Source organism: Humulus lupulus, chromosome 7 (assembly GCF_963169125.1).
Source record: "Humulus lupulus chromosome 7, drHumLupu1.1, whole genome shotgun sequence".
NCBI lineage: Eukaryota > Viridiplantae > Streptophyta > Magnoliopsida > Rosales > Cannabaceae > Humulus > Humulus lupulus.
This window is the reverse complement of record NC_084799.1, coordinates 6570231-6595554: the sequence shown is the minus strand read 5'-3', so window position 1 is coordinate 6595554 and position 25324 is coordinate 6570231. Positions and strand designations below refer to the sequence as shown.

At 34.3% G+C, this 25324-nt stretch overlaps 1 protein-coding gene and 1 long non-coding RNA gene across 2 annotated transcripts in view; one reads left to right on the top strand and one right to left on the bottom strand.

Moving 5' to 3' along the window:
• The window catches only part of LOC133790510 (uncharacterized), a 75025-nt gene extending 72680 nt beyond the window's left edge, over window positions 1-2345 (top strand). Inside the window, exon 3 of the long non-coding RNA XR_009874026.1 lies at window positions 1932-2345. This is a non-coding gene — a long non-coding RNA (uncharacterized LOC133790510). The remainder of the gene's footprint in view (window positions 1-1931) is intronic.
• A 95-nt stretch (window positions 2346-2440) lies between these two features.
• Window positions 2441-6904, bottom strand: LOC133790507 (probable WRKY transcription factor 33). Its single transcript, XM_062228166.1, has 4 exons — window positions 6805-6904; window positions 3594-4420; window positions 3358-3510; window positions 2441-3204 (listed from the first exon to the last, which is right to left on the bottom strand). Exons 2-4 carry the CDS (start codon window positions 4385-4387, stop codon window positions 2544-2546), a joined length of 1608 nt encoding a protein of 535 aa, XP_062084150.1. The 5' UTR covers window positions 4388-4420; window positions 6805-6904; the 3' UTR covers window positions 2441-2543.
• Between the last annotated feature and the right edge of the window lie 18420 nt (window positions 6905-25324).

The window sequence follows — 25324 nt, the reverse complement described above, 5'->3', positions numbered from 1 at the left end:
TCTAAAGTTTCTACTTGCTGTCTCACGAATCTCCCTAGTGCGTCTCTGTTTCATGGCATAAATATATATATTTTTTATTTTGTAAGTATTATAAGCGCAAGTGTGTGATAGTGTAATAAGTATACAACAAAAATGTTCCCATACCAATTGGGAAGGCTGCCAAGGTACTACTTTAGGCCCAAAAGCTTTTCTAGAACTTCTCGAGGTTCTTAGAAAAGGTTGGAGGGTAACGCTAACACATACCTTATTTAAGAACCAATTTTTCTAAGAGAGAATAAGTATGGTTTTTACTAATTTCCACAATTACACAAATGTTCTCAATACTTTTTTTTTATTTATGCTTTAAAATTTATGATTTAATAAAATTTTATGTTTTTTTTTTGGAAAAAAACCTAAATCTAGAAAATAAATTCTAAACCTAAAAGTAAAATGAATAAATAAAAAAAGAAAAATAAAAATTACAAGGGAAAAGTAAAATAAAAGAGAAATTAAAAATTATACTACTTTTTTTTTTTAAATAGAAAAAAAAATTAATTTACTATGCAAACATTTAATTGTAGAATTACCTCCCCGGCAATGGCACCAAAAATTGATATCGCCCAATAACTCCTAAGCGGTCGCAGTAGTAATTGAGCTATGTCGTATCTACACAGAGGTAAAATATAAGTAAAAAGAAAGATTAGTAAATTAGAAATAATAAACTTTGAAATAATGTAACTTTGAAAAAGAATATATATATTTTTTAAACATTAAATAAACAAAATCGAGGAATTAGAATCAGAAAAAAAATATGGAAGGCATAAGTTTCATTCATGCAAACATATAAATATATATATATATATATTTTAATAAAATTGATTCATCCTACTCAACTATATACAAACAACGTGCAATATGCACGTTTGCTTAGTTTTATTTATAGAATTTATTAAATTTATATTAATGTCATATAAATTTCAAATAAATATCATATTTTAATTAAATAATTTATTTAATTTTGTTTAAGTTTATGTTTGTTCTAGTTTTCGAATTTGGGAGGGACAATTATATATTATATGTTTAATGTAATATTAAATATTATACATGTATTTTAAATTTAAGTTTCTTGCTAGTTTTTTAAAAAAATAATCAATTTGTTACTAATTAACAGTAGATTATATTATATATTTAATATGATATTATTCTAATAAGTGGGTTTAAGTTTAATTAAATTTTATTATTTTAAAATAATTATCATTGTAAAATATCTCAAAAATATCATATTTTAATTTGTTTAATTATTTATTATTTTAAAAAAATTATCATGGTAAAATATCTAAAAAAATATCATATTTTAATTTGTTTAATTATTTATTATTTGTAAAAAATTATCATTGTAAAATATCACAAAAATATCTAATTTTAATTTTTTAATTATTTATTTTATTTTATTTAAGTTTAAGTATTTACAAACTACAGTTAGATATAATAATATTCTGTTAAATATAAGAATATTCCATTAAAGTTAACATTAAAAAAATAAAAACCGTTAAAACCAAGAATTTCCGTTATCTACACACTTATTATATAGAATATATATATATATATATATATATAGTGGCATATTGATTTTCAATTTTCTTTCATCTCTTTTGTTATGGGTGATGAAATATAAGATGTTTCTCATATCTTCAAATGAATTGAATTTTAAACTACAAATCTCCCAAGAGATACTATTGGTACTTTAGTAAAATCATGTAATATTAGCATAAGCTTGCATGAATTACATATAATTAAAGAAACAGCAAAATCCAGCAAGGGAAATCTCTTGTATTTTAATGTTTCTGTTTGCGAAGTTGGGACATTTCATAATATGTATGTATGAAATTAAACTGAAAAAACCAGAAATACTATCAAGTACTAATCTCTAGTGTTTTAATCTTTGTCTCTAGTGTTTCATAATCTGTTAGGTAGAGCTCAAATTGTTGTTTTGGAGTCTGAGTAACAACAACAACACACCTTAGTAAAACCTTGTCTGAGAGCAGCAGTAGCAGCTGGTTCTGCAGCAAGCCATTAGTCCACTACTCTACCTCTGCTGCAAACAAAGCATATGAGAAAACTAACTTGATCTGCACCTTAACAAGAACCATTGGCTCCTTAACAAGAACAGAGAACTCCTTTCCTTATGCTTGTACTTGTCATCATTTGGGACCTTTGGAGATAAAATCTGCAGGATACAAACTTGTACTTTCTTTTCCTTTCAAACATCTTAAGATGATGATAAGTAGTATTTTTTCAGCTGTTTTAATTATTACTAATCTGATTCGCTCTGTTACCCTTTAGCAAGTAAATAAAGGTAAATATGATTACGGGGAAAAGAAAAACAAGATGAAAAAAGAAAGCAAAAGAGTATATTTATTTGACATAATTTTACTCAAACAACTAACTTAAAAAGCCATAGCAGAAGACCAAAAAAAACGCCAAAAAAACTAACAAAAATTCACTTGATCCACTTGTGCACTTATATTAAAGACGTATACTATGATGCATTATAGAAAAAAAAACTACCTAAATCTTCCCATGAATGGACCGTGTGATGATGATGATGATGTATTAGCATTATTAATGATTTTATCATCATTTTGTTCTTGTTTAGGTTGAACAAGCCTTGTGTCATTTTCATTAACTGGTGCAACAACAGATTTTTCACTGTTGTAGTCAAAATCAACAGTTGGAAAACTGAAGGGAAACGAAGCTGGAAAGTCTGGCATGAATGACCCAACAAAACTACTACCATTGCCATAATAGGAGGAGGCATAAGGAATGGGATTTTGTGAATGAAGGTTCATTTGGTAAAAGGAAGAAGCTTCATATCTTAAGTCATTACTGACATTCCCAGGAAAGCTTGGCCTCAAATAATCACTGTTACAAAATTCTGGTTTTCTGTCAAACAAAGGGGGAGGACCTTGAATTTGTGTTTGAGGTTTTGGAATGGTGGTGTTTCTTGGTAATTTCAGGGATGATGACTGAGAATTGTTAGGAGTAATAGGTGGTATAGGAGCATTCGGACCAGTTGAGTTGATATGATTATTGCTGTTTCTAGCAGCAGGCACTTCATGGTTGTGTTTTCCCTCATATGTTGTAATTATAGCTTTTACATTGCCTGAGGCTCTCTCCACATGCTTCTTTACTATACATCCAACACTTGTGCATTTGTAGTAGCTCCTGAGCAGGTGAAACTAGAAACTTAATTTATAAATAAAGAATTCCAAACACACTAGAATTCCAACTTGGGAAGAATACTATTGAAGAACAGAAAAACAAACACAAGTAAGAACTCAAAAAACCTGTAAAGAGAGAGCATCAACACTATGATACCTTGGATTTGAATTTCCTTTGACAACTTTTTTACCATACTTACGCCAACGGTAACCATCATCAAGTATGTCTACATCAGTTTCAATTTGGATAACTATTTTTGGCTCTCGAAAAGCTCTCGAGGACAAAGCTGATGAGTAGTTCAATTTCTTCCTGTGAGTCAGAAGTATAATTATGTGTTGTAGTTTCTACCAATACCAAGGTAGCTTAAACACTCCTAAATAAATTAATACTACCTTCTTTTTGCTTCAGGTTCTTCATCATCTGCATCACCATGACTAGAAACTGTGGTTGAAACCTCAGAAGCAGTTTCTCTCAATTCAATGGATTTTCCATGGACACTTGATAAAGGATTAAAAAGTTCATTTGGAGTTCCTGCAAGATCATTAGTACCATCAATTTTATTCCTATCCAAAATAACTGAATTTGATGCCATATTACTTTTCCAACCAGATCGACCTTCAATTTTAACAAAAATCCCATTTCCTCCACTTACTTCTGGGACTTCACCAAGTGAGAATGCTGATGATCCGAGTCCAGCTCTACGGTTTGACTGAGGTTTTACATGATTATGATTACTCTTGTAAATAATTTCTGTTATTTGACCACAGTGAGATCTTTCCACTATTTTCTTCACAGGGCAAGTTGGATGAGTGCATTTGTAATAGCTCCTTGGATATTCACTACCCTTTACCTGTTTTTGTCCATATTTTCTCCAGTTGTATCCATCTTCTAAAGTGCTCACCCCCACTGAGGGGTAATAATCAAACTGGTTTCTTTCTGATGTATCAATTGAGGTGTTGTATTCTCCATGGATAGGTTTCCTGGAAAGATCAGGAGTTTGATCACTGGTCACATCAGGAGGAGACATTTTCATGTTTAAACATTTGGCATCATCATCAATCATTGTTGTCCTCATCATCATGTTGTTTGAGACTTTCACACCATTCAATGAATCCTCAGAGTCTTTTGTGGTCGCTTCTTCAGGAAACTCCACTTGGAGCCCAAAGCCATTGGAATGTTGCTCCATGAAAACAGCTTGATCCTCTTCAACATCGTTTTGCTGAGAATATTTATGAAAAACAAATTTTTCAAGTCATCAGACACTGCATGTATATGTTTAGACCGAAATTTAGTTTGGTACAGAAAAAAATTGAAGTTGTAACTGAACACCAGTGGAAGCTAGAAATTTAAGTTGCTGCATATTAACAAGAAGTTGCAGCATAATAATAAAAAAAAATCTCTTTCTCAATTCCTATTTAATATCCTCAAATGTTGCTAAAAGTAAATGATTAAATAAAATTAGTAGCAAATATCCTCAATTTTACTTGATAGTCAGTTGATAATGAAAGGTAGTTTTCCCACTTAACTTAATAGTCAGTGTTGTCTTATTTTTAATAAAAATGAATATAAATATTTATATTTTCAACCTCTAAATAATATATATTTAAATCCTCCGTTGGTAGTAAATATCCTCAATTTTATTTAATAGTCAGTGTTGATAATGAAAAAGTTTCCCACATAGAAAGTGTGGGAAAGTAGGTGATTACATTCAACAAACCTTTTCATTACCAACACTCACTATTAAATAAAATTGAGGATATTTATTACCAACTTCAATAGGAGAATTTAAATATATATATTATTTAGAGATTGAAAATATAAATATGTATATTAATTTTTAATAAAAATAAGAGTGTCTTTCTATTGTTGAATTTAATCACTTACTTGAAGCACTTGCATTTTTATTGTTGAATGTAATCACTTACTTTCAACTTTTTCATTATCAACACTTACTATTAAATAAAATTGGTAATCATTGTTGTGTATGGTAAAATTTTGTTTTTGAATTTTTTAAACATAAAAATGGAAATATAATTTTATTTTTGTTTATTTATTTTAAAAAAATAAAAATATGTTTGATAACTATTTTTGTTTTTTGTTTTTAAAAATAAAAAATAAGAAACGTGTTGCATAACTTTTATTTTTATTTTTTGTTTAAAAATATGAAGTGTTGATTTGAAGAAGAGAAAAAAAAAGTCAAAAATAGTTTAAAAAAATTTTGAAAGTGAAAAAATTCTATTTTCAAAATTTAATAAATTTTAATTAAAATTTAAAAAAAAATAAAATTACTAAACATATTTTATGTTTAATTATTAATTTTTTAATTAATTAAATAAAAAACTATTTTTTTTAAGTGTTACCAATCATCACCTCAGTGATTAGGTTCAACAATGGAAAGACACTCTTATTTTTATTAAAAATTAATATATATTTATATTTTCAACCTCTAAATAATATATATTTAAATTCTCCGTAACAAATATTTCTTTAATAGTGAGTGTTGATAATGAAATGGTTTCCACTTAATAGTATGGGTTGATAATGAAAAAGTTACATAGAAACTGTGGGAAAGCAAGTGATTACATTCAACAATAAAAGTGCAGAAATTAAGTGTCTGTTTGGCAATAGTTTCTATTTTTTATTTTTAAAATTGTATTTTCAGAAATGAGAGCAGAAAACTATTTTTTTAGTTTTCAAAAAATAAGAAGTATTTGGTTAATGTTTTCTAAAAATTAATTTTTAGTTTTATTTTTTTTAAAATCTTAAATAAAATATTAAGAAACATATTTACAAAGAAAAAATATTTTAAAAGTTTGTAATATATAATGAGATAAAATAATTTGAAAAAAATGATGAAAGATAAGAAGGGAGAAAGTAAGGAAAAAAAAATTGAAGAAATAGAAATTGAGAAGAGATAAATTGATCCAAGAAAAAATGAGAGAGAATGTGATGAGAAAGAAAGTGAAAAGAGAATAATGTGTGTAGAGAGAAAGTAATGAAAGAGGAAATGATGAGAGAATAAATGATGATATATTAAGCTATGAGAGAGAAATTGATGTGAGAGAAAAAAAACTAATGAGAAAGAAAATTATGTGACAATAAATAATGTTAGATAATAATAAATAAATAAATGATGTGAGAAAAAAATGGATAGACAAATATTTTTTTGAGAATAAAAAATAACAAACTTTTTATTGTTATCAAAATTTTATATTTTTTTGAAAACAAAACACCTTGTTTTCTAAAAAAAATATTTTTAGGTTTTAAAAATAAAAAATAATTTTTTAGTTAAATTGCTAAACACCCTCCCTCCAGGTGATTAGATTCTCAGGTATAATGAAAATGTTTCCACTTAATAGACTGTGGTGATAATGAAAAGGTTCCCACATTCCCACATTTAACAATTAAACGTGTAGAAATTAAGTGATTACATTCAACAGAGACTCTTATTTTTATAAAAAATTAACATAAATATTTATATTTTCAACATCTAAATAATATATATTTTAAATATTTAGATAAAAAAAATAAAACAACAAAATATATATAGATAAAAAGAAATTAAAGAGGTAAAATAAACAATTTGTTTATTGTATGTTGTACCTGTGTATAGTTCTGGGATCCAGAAAAAGTTGTTGAGTTGTACGTACTACTTGTTGAGTTGTAATTAAACTTATTTTGGGAATGAAAAGGTATGGACTGAAATTGAAATTGAAATATAATTATTATCTATATAAATAAATTATACGAAAAGGTATATGGAATGAAATTGAAATATAATTATTATCTATACAAACAAATTATCAAGGTAATGGAATAGAGAGGTAATAATACCTGAGAATTGAATAGAGGGGTGAGACTGCCGGTGGCGGCCGGCGGCGGCCCCGGCAAAGGCAAAGGGTTTGTGCCCTTTAATTTCATTGTTTGCATCCATTCGGCAGTGGTGGTGGTTCCACTGCCTTTGACACCGGCCTTCATCAGCCTAATCATCCCATTAGAGTCCAGAATCAGAATCTTCCGATCATCATCGGTGCAAGATGGTAACATGTCTTTCGTTGGGACTCTCATCATAAATATTATTAAAATTACGATAAAGTAATAACCAATCATGGTGGATTCTTGGTCAATAATTTAAGTGTATATTTTGGGTTATTTGAATGGAGTTTATTAAATTTCTCTTTTCAGAGACTGAAAAAAAAAAGTGAAAGAAAAGCTCAAGATCGAGAAGAAGCTCCTTCCATTCAACTCAATCATAGCTGCATGCTAGTCTTTTTTATATATATAACAAAAACTCCACGACTTATATAGTTTTACAATTCTTGTTAGGATATACTATAAATATTACAAAATATTATGAATTCTAGTTAGTATGATATTTTTCCTTCCAAATTTTGAAAAATAAATAAAAAATATATTTCAATAAGATATGTTTTTTAGTAATTACATCTCATTTAAAAAAATATATATACATTTGAAAATTAAAAATATATTAAATTTAAATTTTATTAGCTTTTTTGGAACGCTAAAGTTAAAAGAAAAATAAAATGAAATACGGTCTTCCAAGTTTCGAAAAATAATTAAAATATATATCAATGAGATATCTTTTAAGTAATTACATTTAGGTTTTTTTTTAAATATTTATATATATATATTTGAAAATTAAGAAAATATCACATTCAAATTTTATTAGTTTTAATGGACCATTAAAGTTGAATGAAAAATAAAATAAAAAACTGTTTAACTAAAAATCTAGATACAGTTAGAGCTGTAAGCCCACATTTACAGCTCTAACTGTATCTAGATATTTCATGCTTCCGCATAATTCGGGTGAGGCCAAGCCCGTATTCAAACTTGTGCTGGGTCGAGCCAACCTATATTTGAAAGAATAAGTCCAACACGATCCATGTTGTGTCGTGTCAGGCCCATATCGGGTCAGCCCACTTTTGTAATATCCTAATTTCTCATAAATTATCGAGAACGCAGCATTGAATCATAATCATAAATATTGCTCTTTTATTTAATAAAAACTTGAAAATAAATATATAGATTCATGGTTTTATACAAATAAAATAATTGTCTTTAAAATGAGCAACATTTAAATAAAAATTTAAAAGAAAATATTCTTTAATAAAAATAAATAAATAGGTATGCTTGATCTTCCTCGACTGTATGGTCCTCACGAGTACATCACGAAGCTCCTAGGTCCCACTCGCCACCGGTCTTTCTATCATCAATTTTCTGCACAACAACATCATAGGGGGTGAGCTTCTAAGCCCAGTAAGGAAAATACAAAGAAGAGTTAGTCATATAATCATTTAATCAACATATCCTAAATTACACAAGAGTCATAACAAAACTTATTTATACCAATCATATCATATCGCAAAACCATAGGTTATATCATAGTGATAACTCTACAAAATAGGGTTATTTTACCACTTTTTATGTGCTAATTGTTGCTTAATTCTTGAGTTTTTAATTGATTTATCAAGTTTTAAAGTAATTTTGAATTTATTGGGCTTATTTTGATTTTATATATTTTTGTGTGTTTTTATAGTTATTTTGTTGTAAAATGTTGTAGTTAATTATTTGAATTATTTCATGTTTAGTTTGAGGTAAAAAGATGTAATTTTGAGCTTAAATATTTAAATAAAATAAGTTTTAATAAATATTTTCATGGAACTTTTGTTTTATATTATTGAAAATATTTAGTTTTAATTTAATTTATGTTTGTTTTATAGGGAATTTGTTGTAATTTATTTGCTCTTGAAAAGCAAGGAAAATGTGGCATTGTCAAAGTGAGAAAGAAGAAAGAAAAGTGGTATAATTGAAAAAAAAGAGCAAGCCCAGCCGTTGGGCCCGTCTCTTGCTCAGCTCCCCATTCGACCCAATAAGCCATGTGCCAGCACCAGCTGACCAATCAACCCCTGCATAAGCTCAAGTCACGCCTGATGCTCCCTCACAAGTCTTCCTTCAACATCAGCCTCCACAGCGCCTGCCTCTCCTCGCAGCCACATGCAACCTGCCAGCAACGCCAGAAGCTTCATCCCACGCCTCAACCAAACTCTGCCCAGCCAGCCCACAGTTCCAGCCAGCTCCTATAGTGTCTTGAGCCCAACAATGTCCCATTGTCCATTTTGTTCAAAAATACCACTTTTTACCCCACTTTCTACACATTTTACCCTAAAACATCATTATTACACCCTATATTTTACCCCTATTTACCATATTATAATTAATTAAACTAATTTAACTAATTTAAATTGATTATTTTAATACCTCATTTTGGCTATAAATATAGAGTTTTGAAGACAATTTAGGGTGTCCATTTTAGAGGGAGATTACCATACAAAAAATTCTACACATTTCAAAACCTCTCTATTCTCTTCATCTTTTTATTCTTTTTGGTTATTTTCTATGTATTTTTAGAGGAAAAATTTGGGGATTCCTCCTCCAAATTTTCCTATTTATGTTTGTAATTTTTAGTTTGTATTTGCTATTCTAGTTATGTGCTTCTAATCTTTTTAAGATTATTGAGGTGATGATGAAACAATATGTAACTAGATAGTGTTTATTTTGTATGTTGATTTCCCATTTTGTGCAACAAAGTTTATGGAATTTTCTTCTTCAAATATCTTCTTTCATCTTAAATATCATGTATTTTGGATTGTTAGCACATATTTACACTTTGTTCTTCATTAGTGCAAAAACATAATATTCTTTGTGTAAAATGTGTCATTAAATTGTACACATCCATGCTTAGAACAAAAATATTATGTTTTGCCTTATGTTATCCAATAAATTAGCATTGGTGACGTGGCAAGTAATCTCTGGACACGTGGCTGACACCTGGAAGCGTCTGCTAGAGTATCGACCAGAAGACACAGTAGAGGCAGGGTAAGCCCGTCTTACCCGCGACCAGTCTGGTCGATGGTTCCGTGTACAAGGCAACATTTTTATGGGAAGATCTTTATGAATCCCGAATTTATCTCATACAATCTTCTGGGTATCCGATTATTCAGGGAAGAATATCTGTAACAATCTCTTGTAACCCTCGTTGAGCCTATAAATAGCAAGAGATAGCTCAAAGGAAGGGACTTTTTGGCTTTTGAATCATTCGAATCTATAGTAATTCTCTAAGTAAACTTGTATTGTTCTTCAGAGGTGGGTGAAACTCATTGGACCCTGGTTCTTTGATCACCCTTCTGATTCTTATATCAATATCAGTCTAAGTGGACGTAGGTCATTACCAGATCCTGGGGCCGAACCACTATAAATTACTGTGTTTTCTTTACTTTTGTCATTACGTTCTTCTCTATACATTCGTTCATATCAATCACGTTTTGACTCCGTGTCAGTTGGCCAAATATTGGGTCAACACCTTATAAATAATGTTCATTGATTTATTTGTTATTTCATTAGATTGATTTACACTAAATGCCTTGAAATTATAATTTTGAAAAGTGAAGAAAAATCTTATCTTTTTAGAAGTAATTTGTGCTTAAAATTATAAATCTATTTGGAAAATGATAGTTTGATTTATTTTAACTATCACTAAAACTTGGGAATCAATATACTTATAAATATTATTGAACTTATATTGTGTGGATTCTAATCCTTAATAATCTTATTTTACCATCTTGTTTATAATTATTAATTTAGTAATATATATTGTCTTTAATTTCTATATTATTGTCTTTTATATTATTTTCATTATTAAAAAAATCTCATCAATCTTTGGAATTAGGTTAGAAATTATTAATTTTGGTTTAAAATAGTTTTCTTTTCGATTTTAGACAACTCATTTGAGTTCGATCTCGTGCTTACACGAACACTATATTCCATATACGATTCGTGCGCTTGCGAGTATAAATTTTTAAAACATACCCGTTTTGGGTCCATCACATAGCCTAAGTCATAATCATAGATCATAATTTAAGTCATAATCATAGTCATAAATCATAGGTCATAATTCCTAATCATGACTATAGGTCATAGATCATAATAAAAAATCAGATATAATAAAAAGATAAGTGTTTATACAGGGGTGGCAATTAAGCCCCGGACAAAAGTCCATCATACACCAGACATCAACTTAGGTCCGTCATAAAATTGTGGCAACCGAGCCTACCGGACATAAGTCTGTCATACATCATTGGACACCTTAGGTCCAGACACACTTACCCTTTTATTGTACTTGAAATGTTAGGTCATACAAAACATAAACTAGATCATAAACTAAACTACCTAATTTTTCTTACAAAAAACTGGGATATTGGAGACAAGAGCGGGATTGAAAACTCCTAAAACCAAACATAAGAAACCATAAGTCCTCTAAAGAAAAGAAGAAGAAAAGAAAATCTAAACCATCAAGATAGTAACTTACTGAAGACCTTAAGTTTCAAGAAACTCAAACACCTAACCAAAAGTCATTATAATGAATTAGTATTTGAAGAAAAATAGAAATGGAAATGGACTAAACCTGAAGATTAACTGTACCTTAGATAGCTTAGAGCTTCGATCTATACCTCAAACACTGAAATCACAAAAAATCTTACTTCCCAAGTGTTTAGAAAAACTTTAAATTTGAAAGCTTTAACCTCAAAACCCTAGTGTTTCTCTCTAGAACGAACTTAGCAGCTTGGAGGCTCTGAACTGTGCTTGAATGATGAAAAGAATGGCTGAGAGAAGGGTCCTATTTATAGAGTTCAAGGAGTGAAACTAACTGTAATGCCCCGAATTCTCCGATGTGGTTTAATGGCGGGATTAGTAGGCCGGGAGGGCCATACTTGCTTAATTATGCCATAAAATGATATTATGCATGTATATGTGAATTATATTATAATATGATGTTAAATGCATGCATGTGGGTCCACATTTTAATTACAGGGGTGTGATGGTAATTGGGCCCGTTGAGGGTATAATTGTATAATTGTATGCATGTCGATGATATATGTTGAGACCACATTATAATGTGGGTTGGTTCGAGCTATTCGGCATGAGACGATATTGGAATATTGATTAGCGGTTTAGTCACAACAGGTTTAAGTGCGAGGCTCGGGTTGAGTCTCGGAGTGATTTTAATGATTAGAGCGTTACTGGGTATTAGAGGGTAACGGGATGTGAATTATTGGTGTTTGAGATTATCGAGAATAGCGGGAATTTGAGAGCGTTAATTATGATTAACGAGATAGGAGGAAAATACCAAATATGCCCTTGGGAACCTTTAGAAACTATTAAGTGACCTAGGGGTAAAATGGACATTCCACCCCTAGGATAGATATAATTAGTGTTGGCTGAAAGAAGGTAGTAAAAACAGAGCAAGTTTCTGAGTTCTCCCATACCTTCTTCTCCTCACATTTCCTTGTGATTTTTGAATCAATCTTGAGGATTCAAACTTGGGAAGCAAGCCTTGGGAGTTTGGGAGTGTGTTCCTCCATTGAAGAGCATCATAAGCTGAGCTTTGGGTAAGTTTCTAACCATAGAATTCTCTGGTTTGCCCTGTTTTGGTCTTGTTTTACAGTTGTGATTTCTAGGGTGAATACTTGGTTTTGTTGGGAGTTTTGGCTAGGGTTCCCATGCTTGTGATGTTTGGGGTGTGTTAGGATGGTTTTTGGGTTCATTTGGTATTAATAATGGGATTTGGAAGCTTGGGAATCAGGTTAGAATCGAAGGAGTTGAAGAAGGTCGGTTCAGGGAAGTTCTGGTCTAGAGGTAGCGCTATAGCACCCACCCTAGGGCGCTACAACGCTCCTCAGGAGGCTTTTTGGCATGTTGGTGGTTCTGAGTATAGCGCTGAGGCGCTAGGGGTTGAGCGTTGTAGCACTACCCTGTTCCTTCTAAGTCCCGTTTTGAGTGTTTTTAAGGGTTTTTGACTTGGGGTTTCAATCCTTAAGGCCCAGGATCGAATCTACTCACCGTGTGGGCATGTTTCGAGGTCCCGAGAGTGGTGCTTAGGTTAAGACCCTATTATTGTGGATTCTCATTAATGGAGGTTATAATTGATTGTGATTAGGTAACTGCTAAGGAACTAAAAGATCGATCGTTCTCAAGGGTCGTCCTTATTATACTTCTCGCTCGAACCTGAGGTAAGAAAATTGCACCTCGTGTATATATGACATGCGTGTTGGCTGTTGAGGCATGTTGATTGATAGATGTGGACATGGATTGCATATTAAATGCTAGTGAATGTTGATTACCTGTATATGTACTGACTAGTCAGGGACACTGACCTAAAGAGTCAGAAATGGCATAGCGTCAAGAACGCTGAGCCAAATGAAGATTAGATCTAATCGATATCAGTGTTGAATGGCTCTAAGGCATTAACATTGGACCGACCCTAAGGTCAATGAACTTATAAGCGCTTGGCTAGTCTAAGACTAGTTATTTAGAGCCAGGGCATATGGCCCCGGTGACTGTTTGTCACATGGCTAGGGAACACTGTTCCAGGGTTATGACTCTAAGGTCATGAGGAAGGTTATGTTGGTGACCATTCACCATACACCTATCCTGTCCAAACTTATGAAAGGTTCACTTATCAGTTAAGCCCGAGTGACCCTATCGTCACATGGCTAGAGGGGGTTGTACCCATTTTTATGACTTTTGCGACTGTCACCTATTTGTTTGGACTGTTGGTCCTGAATGATTATTACGATCATTGTTGATATTATATCATGTTTTATTATGTTTTTCTTGCTGGGCCTTGGCTCATGGGTGCTATGTGGTGCAGGTAAAGGGAAAGAAAAGCTCACCCAGCCTTGAGTGGAGAGCTTAGGTGGTGATGTGTACATATGCGGCCGCTTGACCACCACAGCCAAGGCATTCTAAGAGAAACTAGGGAGTTTACCCTATTTTTGCCGCTTAGGTCGACGGAGTTGTAAATTTGAAACAGTAATGACTATTTTGTACTGAGAACAACTTGTAAATGTTTGGATTAGCTCTGCAGAGCAGTTTGTAATGAAAAATATCCATTCCTTTTATTTGTTTTCCACCTTAACCTGTTAATCACACTTAGAGCACGTTTTTAACCAAAGGACTCGGGTAGCAGGTCAAATTTTCGGTTCACCGTAACTGTTCTGGGGTAACCAGGGCGTTACACTAACTTCTTTTACAATGAATAAAAAAATGATTAAGAATTGAATAAATTTGAATTATCTATTTAACTGATGTCCAAAACTCGGTAAAAAACGTTCAGGAATGAGTCAAAGTTGTTGAGGGTTGTTTCTAGTTCAGGGTTTTACGCAAATTCAAAAATGGCTCCAAGAACCGATATATCGCCTACCCTAGGTGATATATCGCCCATACCTATGCCCTGAGGGTCCGTTGTTTCGTTTGTGCGAAGTCGACGTGTTTTCCGAATAAATCATAGGCGATATATCGACCCCTATAGCTACGATATATAGGCATACGCTGATATTTTAAACACGTTTTTGCACACTTTCAGCACACTTGAAGTTTTTTAAAACCACCTTGACTGAGTAAAACGAGATCCTAACAGATGAGGGAAGGTTCTATACCTTCTAGATCTATCATTTATTAAATTATTCATCCAAAATGCTTAAATCCTTAATAATCATACATGTGACAAGTGTCACGTTCTTAATTATTCTATCTACACCTTAGGTTATAATAAATAGTATTATTAGGACGTTGTAACAATATACGTTAGTTGGGGTCATGAAGCTAGTGTGCTCCTGGTCCGATGGATTCATGGCGATCTGATTATAACCTGAGTACGCGTCCATAAAGGACATGAGCTCGTGCCCCGCCGAGGCGTCCACCAATTGGTCGATCCTTGGCAATGGAAAACAGTCTTTGTTCAGATCGGAGAAGTCGATGCAGGTCCGCCATTTCCTGTTGGGCTTCGGGACCAACATAGGATTGGCGACCCAGATCGGGAACTTAGCTTCGCGGATAAAGCCACACTTTTTGAGCCGGGCTACTTCTTCTTCTAGGGCTTCAGCTCGAGTTGTTGCCAGGCGCCTCTATTTCTGGGACTTCGCAGGCACGCTCTTATCTAAATGGAGGGTGTGCATAATAACGCTTGGACTGATTCCCACCATGTCCTCATGTGACCATGCGAACACATCCAGGTTCTCTTGCAGGAACTTGATCAGCTCCGCCTTCTTCTCGCCACAGAGGTTTTTCCCGAGCTTAACCATCCGTGAGGGATTCTGTGGATCGACATTTACTTCCTCGAGCTCTTCGATAGCTTGGAGCTCGGACTTATCCTCGCCTACTCTGGGGTCAATATTCTCACTTAGGATGATATTTTCCCCTTCGAAGCTTTGAGGTTTTTCAATCTCAGGCTTAGGCAAAGGATCCTGAGATTCCTCTTCTCCACCTTGGATGGTCATCGTTAACTGCCCGGGTTTTAATTTTCCCTTCATGGAAATGTTGTAGCATTCCCTGGTAGCAAGTTGATCACCACGGACCGTGCATATCCCCATGGAAGAGGGGAATTTCAGCGCGAGGTGGCGGATTGAGGTAATGGATTCAAAAGCTATAAGTAGGTTGACCCAAAATGGCGTTGTACGCGGTGAGAAAGTCGATGACCACGAACTCGAGGAGTTTTGAGACTGTCCGAGGTTCCTCTCCTAAGGTGATCACCAGCTCGATCGTCCCTATTGCCGCCGATCCTTCTCCAGAGAATCCATAAAGCATCATGGAGGTTGCTTTCAGCTCAGTGACAGACAAACCCATCTTCTCCAGCGTGGACCAGAATAGAAGGTTTACCGAGCTCCCATTATCGACCAGCACTCTCCTAACCCTCCGATTAGCGAGCTGTACTGCTACGACCAGAGGGTTGTTATGAGGGAACTGAACATGGCTGGCATCTTCTTCAGTAAAAATGATTGGTTGCCTCTCCAATCGTTACTGCTTTGGTAGATGCTGCTCGGGGACGAACTCCACTCCATTATGAGCCTTAAGTTCGTTGACGTACCTCTTTTGGGCACCTCGGCTCGTGCCAGCCAGATGAGGACCTCCAGAGATCGTGGAGATCTCTCCTCCTATCACGGGACGAGGGACGTCCTGATCTACCCGAGACCCAGGCTGACTGACCGGGACTTCCAGAGCTGGATGGCCTGCGGGAACTCTGTTTCGCGCATACTGAGCCAAGGGGCCGACTCGGATAAGAGTCTCGATCTCATCCTTCAGGTGTCTACAGTCATCGGTATTGTGGCCAACGTCGTTGTGGAACCGGCGAAACTTAGAAGGGTCTCGCTTTCCCTTCTGCTCCGGCTTCTTCCAGGGAAGGCGAGCGGAGTTTGCTAGGAAGATGTTCTCCCTAGAGTGGGTGAGCTCCGTATAAGTCGCGTAGACCGGCTTAAATTTTTCTACAGACTTATTCTTCTTTGGGCCGTGCTGGTTGCCCTCGCTGCTCCCCTTTCTCTTGCCTCCACCAAACTGGTTATTCTGTGTAACGGTTTAGGTCGCTGTCGCGACCTCCGTTCCCACTCCAGCGGGCTACTCGGGGACCTGACTGGTTCCTACAGCTGAGGCTTGCGCCTCCTTCAGGTTGATCCACCCCTGGGCCCTATTTAGGAATTCGTTTACGAAGCTGACTCCCTTCCTTTGTATCTCATTCCAGAGTCCCCCTCCGACGAGGATTCCAGTCCTCAAAGCCATGAGATTAGAGCTGTCATCTGCGTCTCTGGCCCGAGCAGCGACGTTCGCGAATCTGCTCATGTAAGCCTTCAGAGGCTCGTCGGGTTGCTGCCGTACGTTCGCCAGGGTGTCGGCCTTGACGCGGGTAGCCTGGGAAGCTCGGAATGCTCTTTTGAAGTTAGTAAAGAAAGTTTTCCACGAGCTGATTGACTGTTTTTTACTCAGTTTGAACCACTGTCTGCCCGGCCCAGTCAATGTGGAGGGAAATATTAAACAACTCAGCTCGGGGCCAATGTTGTGGGCCATAATCAGGGTATTGAACATACCCAGGTGATCTTACGGATCTCCGTCTCCGTTGAATTTGGACAGGTGCGGCATACGGAAACTGGGTGGGTATGCCGTTGCTGCTATGCTGGGGGCGAAGAGCTCAAGTTCTTCCCCTGAATCATATTCGTCTTTTTCTTTCTCTGACATGAGCTTCCTTATTAGCTCCTCCATCTGAGCCAGGTGCTCAAGGGTTTTGTCCTGATTTCCTTGGTTATTCCGGGGCTGTTCAACATCTCCGGATCCATTGTACACATTTGGCGAGTTATTGTCCCTCCTATCTTGAGATAGGTTATACGAGACATTCCCGCTGTCGCGTACCTCGGACATGACTTCCCTTGGGTGAGCACGGCTGCCGTTTCCCGTCGGGCCTCCTCTCTGAGAGTTTAGACGATCTCGGAGGTCGTCCCTTGGGGTGGCTTGAGGACTCTGCGCCGAGCTCAAGCGTTGGCGCAGGTCTCCGCCAGAAAGGTCACTACGGCGGCTTCTGGTCCAATAGTTCCCGTTTGAGAAGCTTGGAACCCGCCTCTGGGGGTAAGGATCCGGGACTTCTCTGGGCGCCATGCTATGATGGGAAGGGCCTAGGGAAGGTGGATTTCTCCTACTGCTCCAATAAGCTGGAATATCTTGGACTGGCCGAGGAGGAGACGGATATCTTATCGGTGAAGGAGGATGTCTGACTGGGGATGCGATCTTGGTCCCGTCAGGGCGGATCAGGTTAGGTAGAGGCCGCTCGGCTCTGCCAACCTCCGGGTCCTGTGCTCGGTGGTCTGAGCGGGGCGTAGGACGGCTGGCCGAGACGGGCTATCGCTGTGAACCCTCCTCGGATCTCCTTCGAGAATTCCCTCGAGCCATCCTAAGCGCACTCAAGGGTGGTAGTGAGCTGGGAGGTTAAGTTTGAACCAACCGGCTATACTGTTGCTCGGCCCTAGGTAGTTCTTCAAAAGTGGTCTCCCGGTGGTGCGATGTGGGAGTAGAGTTAGATGTCGGGGGTCTGACCGACCGGCTAGGCCTGGACCGATTACCCCGGCGGGACTTATGATTCTCGCCTTGCCTCTTTCTGACGTTAACGTCGGTTGTAAGAGGGGGTAGTCGGGCCAACACCTCTTTAATCTACTGGTTAGCCTTTGCCAGCTGACTCCTCAGCTGAGCATTCTCCATTTCTACCGCCGTGTAAAAATCTGGGTTCGGATTAGGTGGCCGGGGTGCCGAACTTCCAGTGTCATCTTGGCCTATTGGCTACTTGCCTGGCCGCTGTTGAACCTCAAGGTTCTGATCATCGGAGATGGCGACATGATGGGCCTCCTATCCATCATGTTGGTCCGCCTCATTACCGTGTCTTGAGCGAGTGATCACCATGGTTGGATATTTGCGATAGCACCAATCTAACAAGCTCTCAATGAAAGCACCAAACTGTTGACGCGGTTCTTCGCCAACAGGTAATTAACAGAATAAGAGAATGAGATTAGTGCTAAGTAATGAACTGTAAAAGATGAATGATCTTTTAATAAAATGATGAGACCAATACTTTTCTAGGTGGTTCAAAGGTTAAAATCCTTTTACTCCACCAGCCAATATTATTGCTAGATTTCTGGTATTCTTTACAAGGTATTTCTTTACACAATAGAATCCAACCCATTGCAATTCCCAGGGTCTCCATATTTATAGGAGAGGGCACCTGGGGGTTGGCAAGGGGGGTCATCCCGTGACCTTCCTACCCATCATGTCACTTCTGTGACATTCATGATTAATTCCTAAAACCTGATAAATGAAGTGTGGTCTAATCAATAGGTAAGGGGGATAATGGGTCGCACGGCCCAACCCAGTCGTGGGTGCCTGAACACGCACGTTTATGGTGCGTGTTCGAGAATTCAGGGATATATCAAACACGTGATGTCTGATATATGCATGTTTACATTGCGTGGTTGACTTTATAAAGGGTCACAGCTTCCAACTCAAGCACGTCCCTCGAGCTGGATGTCTTCTTAGCCTGTGGTGTCTATACTCCTGACCCGACTCCTTAGTAACCTTAGTAAGCCTTTGGTTATCTCGAGCTAAAGAGGTGGGACCTGGTAACAACAGCTCTGGGTATGTGGCATCCACGTGGCTGATATAATTATGCCCTGCCTCAGCTCGCTAATAGCCCGTGGAGAATTAGGGCGTACATCATTAAACCCATTACAAATCTGAATCTATGGAGCTTCTCTTTCTTTTTTCTTCTTTTTCTAGTTCGGCGGACTGATAACTCTACAAAATAGAGTTATTTTACCACTTTTTATATGCTAATTGTTGCTTAAATTTTGAGTTTTTAATTGATTTATTAAGTTTTTAAGTAATTTTGAATTTATTAGGTTTATTTTAATTTTATAGATTTTTGTGTGTTTTTATAGTTATTTTGTTGTAAAATGTTGTAGTTAATTAATTGAATTATTGCTGTTTAATTTGAGGTAAAAAATGTTGTATTATTGAAATTAAATGTTAAATATAAATTAAGTTATAATTAATATTTTCAAATAATTAAATTGATTTATTTTATAGTTGAAAATATTTTATTATGATTTATTTTATGTTTATTTTGTAGGGAATTTATGACATTTTTGTGTTTGGAAAAGGATAAAAAGCTTAAAAAATAGGAAAATGTGGCATTTCTCCAATTGCAAAATCACCTCATTCGGCCCAACTCTCCAGCCTAGCCCGTCTCCCTCACGAAGCTGCCACCTGCCCAGGCCCAAGAAGCCCAGGCCCGCCTGCCTGGCCATTTCCCAACAGCAACTCCTACGTGCTGCCCCCTGCTCCAAACAGCCGTGCCCTTCATTTGCCCAGCTGCACCCAAGCCCAGTGTGGCCCACAACCCAACAAGCTGCCCCTTCCTCCAGCCGTGCACCTCCATTCAGCCTTCCCAAACATTAGCAGCAGCTCCCCATACCCACGCCTGGGTCATCTGCCAACCCAGCCAATTTTTCCCTTATTTTGAGTCCAACAATTGTCTACTTGTCCCTTTGTCTCAAAATACTACATTTTTACCCAAACTTTTCTACACATTTTACCCCATAACATTATCATTACACCCTATAATTTACCTCTATTTGTCATATTATAATTAATTCAATTTAATTAATTTGAATTGATTATTTTAATACCCTTTTTTTTTTTGCTATAAATAAGGGAGTTTGGGTGCTTCATTTGGGAGAGGTTACCACACTACACATTCTACACTTTCAAGACCTCTCCATTTTCTTCTTCTTCTTTGTTGTAAATTTTCTATGTGTTTTTAGAGGAAAAATTTTGGGGTTTCTCCTCCAAATTTTCCTATTTATGTTTGTAATTTTTAGATTGTATTTGCTATTTTAGTTATGAGTTTCTAATCTTTTTAAAATTATTAAGGTGATGATGAAACAATATGTAACTAGATAATATTTATTTTGTATGTTGATTTCCCATTTTGTGCAACAAAGTTTATGGAATTTTTTTCTTCAAATATCTTATTTCATCTTAATTATCATGTATTTTAGATTGTTAGTACATATTTATACTTTGTTATTCATTAGTGCAAAACCATAATATTCTTTGTGTAAAATGTGTCATTAAATTGTACACATCCATGCTTATAACAAAAATATTATGTTTTGCATTATAAATAATGTTCATTGATTTATTGGTTATTTTATTAGATTGATTTACACTAAATGCTTTGAAATTATAACTTTTTGAAAAGTGAAGAAAAATCTTATCTTTTTAGAAGTAATTTGTGCTTAAAATTATAAATCTATTTGGAAAATGATAGTTTAATTTATTTTAACTATCACTAAAACTTGGGAATCAATGTACTTATAAATATTATTGAACTTATATTTTGTGGATTCTAATCCTTAATAATCTTATTTTACTATCTTGATTTCTATTATTAATTTATGTTTACATATTGTCTTTAATATCTTTATTATTATCTTTTAGTTTATTTTCTTGTCACAAAATTTCATCAATCTTTGGAGCTAGGTTATAATTTATTAATTTTGATTTAAAATAGTTTTCTTTTCGATTTTAGACAACTCCTTTGGGTTCGACATCCTTGCTTACCCGATCACTATTCTATATGAAAAATTCGTGCGCTTGCGATTTATAAATATTTAAAACATACCCGTTTTGAGTCCATCACGGACTGAATCTATTGAGCTTGGTCTTGTAGGTGGCGACGAAGGTGGATGGGGTTGTCGAGCGTATGTGATCGAGAAGGAGTTGGAGCTAGATGAAGGCGGCTGGAGATTAACCACGTTCCTCACGGCGGCGACGAAGGCAGCCGTAGCTGGGTGGCTGGAGTCATTGACTTGGGTTGTCGTGCATTTGTGAGAAGGAGAACTAGGTACGTTGCGATTGAGATCGGGGTTGGGGCAAGAAATATGATCATCGTTTTTTCATTTTTTTTGCTCTAGATTTGGATCTGTTTTTTTTACTGTCTAAAGAAATCATAGATGTTTGTCGACAATTTGCTTGGGTCCACCTAGGTTTGCTGCCATATTTTTCGGTGATGGATATGAGAGAGAGGACTGAGCGTACCAGGGAAAGTTGGGAAAAAGGGTTTTTTTTTATTTATTTATTTTCTAATTAATCTGATTTTTAAAAAAAAATTTCTATTTTTAATTTAATTTAATTTCACAAAATATTATGAAGTGAACCAATCATGTGATGTCATGTGTATGCCCAATTAAAATTTAACAGGTGGGTACCTACGGATACTAACGAAACTTGACATAGGGTACTTTTTCCGCGAAAATAAAAAGTTTGGGTACTAAATCGTAAATTTTGTTAAACATTTGGTATTTTTGCTGCTAATTCCCTTTATTAAAATATTCATGTTATTATTTCGTTAACAATCTAAGAATATAAAAAATTGTGCTTGTATTAAAATTTTAGGTTTTTTATTGATTAAATTTATTTAAATATGTTTTTTTTTACTTGCATTTTAATTTTTAAAATCTTATTGAAACTTTTAACTTGTGTAATTACAAGTAACCATAAAGATATTTTGGTAATATTAAAAAATTAAATTAAAAGTATATTTAAATGTATGTTTTTGTACTAATTTATCAAATAATAACAATAGTTTAGTATTTATATATTAAACGAGAAAAGTGGAAGATGCTATTCATCGATTATTATATCAAATTAGATATTAAGTTTTTTGTGAAAAAAAAATAGATGATAAATATTACATAAAATAAAATTCGTGCATTATTTTGATATATATATATATATATATATATTCTATATAATAAGTGTGTAAATAACATAAATTCTTAATTTTAACATTTTTTTATTTTTTTAATGTTAATTTTAACAAAATATTCTTATATTTAACAGTGGTTTGTAAATACTTAAAATTAAATAAAAAAAATTTAAAAAATGATATTTTTGAAATATTTTACAATAGTAATTATTTAAAAATAATAAATAATTAAACAAATTAAAATAAGATATTTTACAATGATAATTATTTAAAAATAATAAAATCATACGTTTTATAATTTAAATAAAATTTAATTAAACTTAAACTCACTTATTAGAATAATAACCATATTAAACATATAATATAATATACTGTTAATTAGCAACAAATTATTTTAAAAAAACTGGTAAGAAACTTAAATTTAAAATCTAGATATAATATTTAATATTACATTAAACATATAATATATAATATTTTGTTGCCACTTCTAAATTCAAAAACTAGAACAAACATAAACTTAAATAAAAATAAATAAATTATTTAATTAAAATAGGATATTTATTTAAAATTAATATAACATCAATCTAAATTTAATAAAAATAATTAATAAATTCTATAAATAAAACTAAGCAAATGTACATATTGCACATTGTTTGTATCCAGTATCTTTTATAAGTGTGTAGATAATGGAATTTTTTTTGTTTTAACAGTTCTTTATTTTTTTAATGATAATTTTAATTAATAGAATATTCTTATATTTAACTGTAGTTTGTAAGCACTTAAAATTAAATAAAATAAATAATTAAAAAAATTATAATATCATACTTTTGAGATATTTTACAATGATAATTATTTAAAACTAATAAATAATTAAACAAATTAAAATATGATATTTTTGATATATTTTACAATGATAATTATTTAAAAATCATACATTTTATAACTTAAATAAAATTTAATTAAACTTAAACTCACTTATTAGAATAATATCATATTAAACATATAATATAATTTACTGTGAATTAGTAACAAATTGTTTTTTTTTAAAAGCTAGCAAAAAACTTAAATTTAAAATCCACGTATAATATTTAATATTATATTAAATATATAATATATAATCTCTTGTTATCACTCCCAAATTCAAAAGTTAGAAGAAACATAAACTTAAATAAATTATTTAATTAAAATATGATATTTATTTGAAATTTATATTACATTAATATAAATTTAATAAAAATTGTATTTAGGATAAATCTATATTTTTTGCAAAATATGATATCTTTTATTGACTCCTTCACAAGATTGAACAGAGAACTTGTAACGCTCTAAACTCTAGGGACCGTTATGGTGTGCATTTTAAACAGTGCTTAACTTGCTAATCGAGTCATTTGACCATAATCGTGTAACTAAGTATGATTAACGATTTAGGGTTAAAATTTTTGGTTAAGATATAACATTTTATTAAAATGTTTACTGTATACATTGAGATCTCAAAAAATAAAATTTAAAGATTAATTACAACAAAATATTTACAACCAGCCGACTTAAGCGACAAAATAGGGTTTAACCCTAGTTCCTCTTTCAACCCTCGGCCGTGCGCGGTCAAGCAGTCGCATATGTACACATCGTCACCTAAGTTCTACAACTCAAGGATGGTCCAGCTTTCTTTTGCCTTTACTTGCACCACAAAGCACCCGTGAGCTGAAGCTCAGCAAGAAAACTCAATATGCTCATGAACAGTAATAACATGTTACCAAATCATAACAGGCATGCCTATCAATGATAGCTCTATTCATGCATGCAAATAAGTCCAAATAATAATGGTTGTGGGTCATGCCCTCCTATATGGATGACTATCAAGTCAATCCTAAACAAATGAGTGATTAACACTAGAGGTTCTGATAACCATGCTGGGGCTTATAGCCCTAATCAGATGAGTGTTTTAACACTTGAGGTTCCAATAACCATGTTGGGGCATGTAGCCCTAATCAAATGAGTGACTGAGGAGTAAGTCACTAAAATGGGTTCCGCACCCTTAGATGAGTGACTGATGAGCAAGTCACTAACTTAAACCAAATGAGTGATTGATGAGTGAGTCACTAACATGGGTTCCGCACCCTTAGCATGTGACGATGCAGTCACCTAGGCCTTCTGGCCCTGGCTCTGATTGACTAGCCATGAAACTAGACAAGCGATTTTAGTTTTCATCGAACTTGAGGTCGGTCAAGCATTAATGCTCATGATGAGTCATTCAATGCTTATGTCTATTAGATCTATTCTTTTTCGACTTGAGTTAAACACGCTAAAACCGTTCTTGACTCTTAAGCCAATAACATACGACCAATGCTCAGTACTACTGTCGAACTTGACTAGTAAGTCACAGCTTCACAGTTAATATTGAAACCATTGCCGATTCTAACTAATGAGTCAGTGCCATTCACGAGTAAGCAATGAAACTAGGCATATATCATATGTCAAATATCTCAATGTAGCCATTCAACATGCTTACTTAACAGTCGCTAGCATAATTATGATCATGCACAAATGCAGAGACTCAAGCTCTGAACAATCTCATATTCAACATTCATGTCATGCCTAATCACATGTTTCTCATGCATCACAAGCATCACATACTGGGTGCATTTTTCTAACCTCTGGTTCGAGCGAGAAATACGTTAAGAACGACCTTTGAGAATGATCAATCCTTTGATCCCTTAGCGGTCACCTAGTCATAACCAAATATGAGATTCCATCAATAAAATCAATCAATAAAAGGTTCCCAGACCAAGACCTAGCCTTTGGGACATCGAATCCCACTAAACCGGGTAGTAGGAATGATCCCAAGGCCTAAGGTTTGGATTCCCACAATGAAAACACACTTCTGACCAAAAGTGCCACTAAGGACCGCGGCCCTACTCCACCATGTCGCGGCCCGCCTCCCAAACAAAGGCGCTTGCCTCCCAGCCA

What these genes read in the sequence shown, in the direction of transcription:
- LOC133790507 (XM_062228166.1), bottom strand. Translation starts at nt 4,387, where the DNA reads ATGGAGCAACATTCCAATGGCTTTGGGCTCCAAGTGGAGTTTCCTGAA. An exon ending in GAACCTGAAGCAAAAAGAAG is followed by an intron (nt 3,511 to 3,593) that starts GTAGTATTAATT and finishes TCTGACTCACAG; the next exon opens with GAAGAAATTGAACTACTCAT. An exon ending in AAAGGAAATTCAAATCCAAG is followed by an intron (nt 3,205 to 3,357) that starts GTATCATAGTGT and finishes TCACCTGCTCAG; the next exon opens with GAGCTACTACAAATGCACAA.